At 35.0% G+C, this 946-nt stretch overlaps 1 protein-coding gene across 1 annotated transcript; it reads left to right on the top strand.

Moving 5' to 3' along the window:
* Positions 1-694: 694 nt before the first annotated feature.
* LOTGIDRAFT_139636 (hypothetical protein) lies at positions 695-847 on the top strand (the record flags this gene model as incomplete). Its single annotated transcript, XM_009049542.1, has 1 exon — positions 695-847. The coding sequence occupies one exon, from the start codon at positions 695-697 to the stop codon at positions 845-847; it is 153 nt and encodes a 50-aa protein (XP_009047790.1).
* Between the last annotated feature and the right edge of the window lie 99 nt (positions 848-946).

Raw genomic sequence — 946 nt, 5'->3', positions numbered from 1 at the left:
TTAATCTTGACTAAGATCTCATCATTATAAATATTCACACCAAATTTCATTGAAATTGGATTAAAACTGTAGTCTCTAATTTTCAATTCTGTGATTCCTGCAATTCCACTAAAACTAAGAATTTTATGATGTCACGATCACAAAGGCCCAATGTTGAACTTCAACCCCTATTGTTTGCTATCACAAGATAAGTCATTCTATATCATTTTATTATTCATAATTTACATACATAACATCAACTTAGAAATATTAAAACAGAACCTGAAACATGTTGTTATTCAGAGATTCACGCTATGAGATCTTCAGACAACTAAAACAGAACCTGAAACATGTTGTTATTCAGAGTTTCATGCTGTGTGATCCTCAGACAACTAAAACAGAACCTGAAACACGTTGTTACTCAGAGTTTCACACTATGTGATCTTCAGACAACTAAAACAGAACCTGAAACATGTTGTTACTCAGAGTTTCACACTATGTGATCTTCAGACAACTAAAACAGAACCTGAAACATGTTGTTACTAAGAGTTCACGCTGTGTGATCTTCAGACAACTAAAACAGAACCTGAAACATGTTGTTACTCAGAGTTTCACACTGTGTGATCTTCAGACAACTAAAACAGAACCTGAAACATGTTGTTATTCAGAGTTTCATGCTGTGTGATCCTCAGACAACTAAAACAGAACCTGAAACATGTTGTTATTCAGAGTTTCACACTGTGTGATCCTCAGACAACTAAAACAGAACCTGAAACATGTTGTTACTCAGAGTTTCACACTGTGTGATCTTCAGACAACTAAAACAGAACCTGAAACATGTTGTTACTCAGAGTTTCACACTATGTGATCTTCAGACAACTAAAACAGAACCTGGAACATGTCGCCAGACAACTGACCTATTTTCAGCCTGCGTCCCTACTGGTTCTGTTTTAATATTATATTATCA

The sequence above is a fragment of the Lottia gigantea genome (assembly GCF_000327385.1).
Source record: "Lottia gigantea unplaced genomic scaffold LOTGIsca_138, whole genome shotgun sequence".
Lineage (NCBI taxonomy): Eukaryota > Metazoa > Mollusca > Gastropoda > Lottiidae > Lottia > Lottia gigantea.
Note: the sequence above shows the minus strand (reverse complement) of the source record. Positions and strands in the feature narration are given on the sequence as shown.